This window comes from Poecilia reticulata, linkage group LG21 (genome assembly GCF_000633615.1).
Source record: "Poecilia reticulata strain Guanapo linkage group LG21, Guppy_female_1.0+MT, whole genome shotgun sequence".
NCBI lineage: Eukaryota > Metazoa > Chordata > Actinopteri > Cyprinodontiformes > Poeciliidae > Poecilia > Poecilia reticulata.
In genome coordinates this window covers 12,101,395-12,106,365 of record NC_024351.1, presented here as the reverse complement: position 1 = coordinate 12,106,365, position 4,971 = coordinate 12,101,395, and the positions used below count along the sequence as shown (strand labels likewise).

At 37.7% G+C, this 4,971-nt stretch overlaps 1 protein-coding gene across 1 annotated transcript; it reads right to left on the bottom strand.

The window, feature by feature from the left end:
* Nucleotides 1–188: 188 nt before the first annotated feature.
* akirin2 (akirin 2) lies at nt 189–4,620 on the bottom strand. Its single transcript, XM_008397445.2, has 5 exons — nt 4,097–4,620; nt 3,563–3,696; nt 2,587–2,737; nt 2,427–2,498; nt 189–965 (listed from the first exon to the last, which is right to left on the bottom strand). The coding sequence occupies exons 1-5, from the start codon at nt 4,266–4,268 to the stop codon at nt 955–957; spliced, it is 540 nt and encodes a 179-aa protein (XP_008395667.1). The 5' UTR covers nt 4,269–4,620; the 3' UTR covers nt 189–954.
* Between the last annotated feature and the right edge of the window lie 351 nt (nt 4,621–4,971).

Sequence of the window (4,971 nt, the reverse complement as noted above, 5' to 3'; positions counted from 1 at the left end):
AAAAACAAAACTTTCCTACAGTAGATATGAAAGGTCCTTTTTCAAAAGGATGTAATATTTGAAGCTATAAAGCTTTATTCAGGTGGACTGAGATCAGTGCAGGTAGGCCTAAAACATGGTGAGAGCTTTACTTATGGGATAAATTTCACAATAAAAGTCAATTCTTATTTCTTGTATACATCTGTGCCTTTGTTCATTTATCTTCAATTTTATTAAATCAAGTATAAAATTCAAGTACTTAAAACATATYTTAGTCATTTTACAACTTCAGTTTTTAAAATAAAAGGACTTTTTGCTAAAGAAATTTTTTTWAAAAGCAGTRAGAACATGTTTGTGCCAASTTTTTATTCATTACATTTGAATCAAAGCCCCTGTAAACCTACAGCAAACAAAAGTCATAACATTGGAATACAGTAAACAAAGTCAAGCCAAAACATTTAAAAGAAAAATGAAATACAGTGTATACAAATGTACAAATCTAAAAGCAGTAATAATCAACCAGAACACTTTATACGATGTTGAAGAAAGCCAAGACTGTTGAAACTCAAGCCCAGTCAGAGTTGCCTTTCTTCCACTATTCGGTCTCCAATCCCTTTAAAAAAAACAACAAAAAAAAGTAGACGTAGAAAAGCTGCACAACTCACATCCTTGGTGAAATAACACAAAGAAATAATAAAAAGGCCAAGTGCTTGATGACAGCCTTTTACAAAGGCATCAGAGGAAAACCAAATGCAACACGGCAGTCAAGAGGCCACTGGTAGTCTCTGAGACATGTTGGCAGCACGAAACTCTCCTAAACCCTCTGAGCAACAGCAAATGTTGATGCCAGTAAGTGCTGCCTGAGGCAGTGAGTCCACCGAGAGGCAATATGGCACAGCAAAAGTCCAATGAGATCCACCAAGTCCCTGGAGTAGATGGCAGCAGAGGGAATATCCCGASATTAGAACGCAGGACTCAGGAGACATCTGTAAGGAAAACAAGAAATTAACAACTTTACTTTATGCTTCTGCATGGTGTGATCTCACCAGGAAACAATGTATTGAGGCRCATTTTCAACTGCATTTTTTCCCCTATTGTCAATGTTCTAGTAAAGATTTCTACCTAAAACTTGGCTTAAGAGGCAAAAAATAAATKTTTCTTTCCTTCAGTACAATAAAGTAAAACGGATGTAAGCAAAGCAAAATATAAAATTATTTGAGTCATTCAAAAAAATCTGATGTTATTTTTAAGCACTACATCACTTTGTGTCAATCTTGAAAGAAAAAAAATCAATACCGTATTTTCCGCACCATCAGGCGCACCTAAAAACCTTCAATTTCCTCAAATGCCGACAGTGCGCCTTATAATGCGGTGAGCCTTATATATGGACCAATATTGAGCCACAACAGGTCTAGCAACTACGGTAAGCAGTCGCCGACTTCATTTTCCCCCGTAGAAGAAGAAGTGCGCGGTGCATGCTGGGATAGTTGTCAGAACGCTGGTTTGTTAATAAAGTTTGATAATACATTTAAAGCCAGGGGGGCGGAGGGGCGAGGGAAGAGAGACAGAGACTGCGGCGGCAGGGGTTGGTCTGTTACCCAGAAAGCAGTTGGGCACAATATTGCAACACCAACACCGTGAGTGAAACAACGACTGGGGCAGACTACTATATAACGCACTCGGAGACCACTTCTTTACAATGTGGATGTGTAATAATAGAGTATGGAACAAATTGGCAACCCAAACTGAAGCGTCTATTCTATGCGCCTTCTATATGAAAAAAGTTTTAAAATAGGCCATTCATTRAAGGTGCGCCTTATAGTGCGGAAAATACGGTACATTTAAAAAACATACACACTTCAGTTTTTTTTGTTCCTGTTTAAAATGTTTCTACTTCCGACTGAGGCAACTGATTCCGATCACAGACTAATTGATTGGTACATCAAAAACCATTATGACTTCATCTATAAACCAAATGAGAATATGAAGTCTTAACACATTAACCTCTGGCCAACATGCTATTCGTTCCTTGCAGAGAGAAGAGCTATTCCTTCTACATATGTTTTTCTAAAATATATATAYTTTTTGTTGTTATTCTATCAAAGTTGATATTCTGTCATTTATGCTACACAAAGTTAGGGGGAAAAATTAGCAATAATTTAATTGTTTTAGCTGTGAGAGATATCAGCTTTGAGAGATATCAGCCTTGACCTATGTAGGATAAAGGAGAAATTCAACATAACGTAAAAAAAAAAAAAACACTTTGAAATGACCAAATTCTTCTCAATCTTGTAATGAGAACCTAACGCCATGCTTATCTTATAGATTTCATAAGCAATTAACATTAAGAAAAAAAAAAAAAAAAGTCTTGTGCCAATTTCTTGACAGTGGAGTTAGCCTGAAGACACTAAAATGGGTGAGAAGACTGTGATGTTATGGATACTTACAACTCGCAGGCTGCTCTCCAAACCTTCGCATCAGCTGGTCATGTGTGAACTTGACGAACGCATCGTATTGCTCTGTGAAAGAAGGAGCAGTTTCATGGCTTTAGCAGATGTGTGTTACAAGAACTCTAATGGTGTGCCATGCATTTTTTAAAAATCGCACCAGCAAGTTTTGTCGTCAGAATCTCGTCGTATTCCTCTCGGATTTTGTCCTCCTTCTCCTTCAGTAGTCTCTCGCAGATCATCCCAACCTGTCTGAGGGAAAATAGTGGCTGCTCCTTCCTGGTGGGAGATGAGGCATCTGAGGAAGTACCYGTGAGGAGAGTCAACATAGATCATTAAGTAGCATGAACATTTTCCACCAACATCCCCTGAAACACTGAGYAGGTTTGTCTTTATTATGCTGAATTAAAGGCAAGACAGGCTTCACAGAGTTTACAGGAAAGTTTAGTTTTCTTATGCGAGTTTAAGTCTCTGTGCTAAACCTAAGAACCCTCAAGAAAAAAAAAAAACTTTACATAAATACATAGTTTGAGAATCAAGGTTGTAAAAAGTTCTTACAATCAGCTACAAACACGCATCGTGTCATCGATGGGACATGATCTGTAGTTACAGATCCCGACAGTTGCCCAGTGGTAAAAAAAATCTGACCTTTTTCTAATCATGGAGTGCACCATAGAAGAAAAAAGCTACAATATCATGATAACAGCAACCTGTATGTRGCATTTCTGCAGTTTAATAGGGAGGAAGAGAGCGCAAGGCTGAAAGAAAAACAGAAACGTTGCTCCATTTCAATCCGATGTTGAATTTGGAAATATCTGCAGTCTTTTGAAATCTGAGTCAAAGTAAAAATCTACCTTCTCTTAGCAACAATAAAGCGCAAGCGGTGCTGACTGATAAGTTGCTAAAAATGTCAAATTCATAGTTCATTTGTTTCAGATTTAAAATAATATCAAAATCTAATGTACAGCAACTGTTCTTTCACGTCTGCCCTCAACACAAATACTGTTCATCACAACATGAACTGGGTGCAATTTTCACACACGCGCGCACAAAAAGACTTAGAACTGGAAGTAGGAGAACATTATAAATAGAAAAATAGACTAAATCCTTATTAGAACATGGACACGGTGTCTACCTGGTAAAGGAGACCCAGCCTGGATGTTCTGCAGGTCCAGAGGACAGCAGCTGTCTGTCTGCTGGAAGGCGCTGTCCAGGTGTCGACGTTTCTGAAGGCGTTTGTACTCCTGTTTTATGTTGTGTAGAATTTGTTCTAAGAGAAGACAAAGTACAGTCCATAAATAAAGAAACATCTTTAAACTAAAGAGCTTCATTTGTTCAGAAATAAAGAAAGTCGGGGTTCACACACCTAATCCAATTTCACAAACTGAAATAGCATGCTAGCAGGAGTTATCAATTTCACACATGCACTGCAGTAAACAAATTTCTGGAAGATTATAATGTACGCATATATGACTGTTCATAAGCCATAGACGGTTCATATATTTAAGATAACTGAAAATGACATGCTTTTAGAGTTATACTACATGCACACTTAACAGTAAACTAATAAGGAAATGATAAACGAGTTAACAAGCAGCGATCATGTGAACATTATAAAACTTAACATAAGTAATTATCATTATAAAACTTAACATAAGTAATTATCATACCTGTGGTCAGTCTAGTCGAGACCTCTCCGAAAGGCGACGGTTCCATACGCAGGTATTTCTGTGGGGAAGATACCGGCGACATGACCGGCGCACATCTCCTCCTTTTCGGGGAAGCCTGGCTCATTAAAGGGTCAAAATCCAGAGTACGTTTCAAAGTAGCCCCACAAGCCATTTTACCTTAATTGTATCAAAAACGAGCGAAAAGCGAAGCCTTAAATGTGCCTCGTCTCCAGGAAGTAGCTGGCCTGGGCCCCGGTGCTGCTAATGCTAGCTACAAAAAGAGCATCGGTGATTCAGGACTCGGGACGCCACGCACTTTTTATTATGCTTATTCCTGTCCTCCACTGATAAATTCTAAAAATTATAAATAAGAGATTACATTACCAGATAATCTCGATAAAACAACTAAGAAAAACCAGCAGCACAAACCTGGATGATACCAGATTTTAAGATTAAGTCATACGCAACAGCGATTGCAACGGTTCGGGGTAGCTTCTCTTTTATTATCCTTTACTTAGTTAGTTATGAGCATGCGCAAGAACTTGAACTGGTGCTGGAATTTGTAGTTTTTTATGAGCCCTCTCTCACTTCTTTGTGTTGTTTGAAGACTACGTTTCCCTAAAGACCAGGGAAGCGTCCTTTTTCAAATTTGTTTTGTTTGTTGGGATATCAACAAATCAAAAGAAAAGTTTTAGTTTCATTTTAAATAATAAAAAAAAGACATAGGATAATTAATTCATTTATTGAATCTTTGCGTATTCATTTTTAATTGAATAAAATAAAGACATGTTATGTGTATTTACCCGAGTCAAGAAATGAAAAGTAAATAAGGGACGAAATACCGCATAGCAGTGGTTCCCAAACTTTTTCTCCTG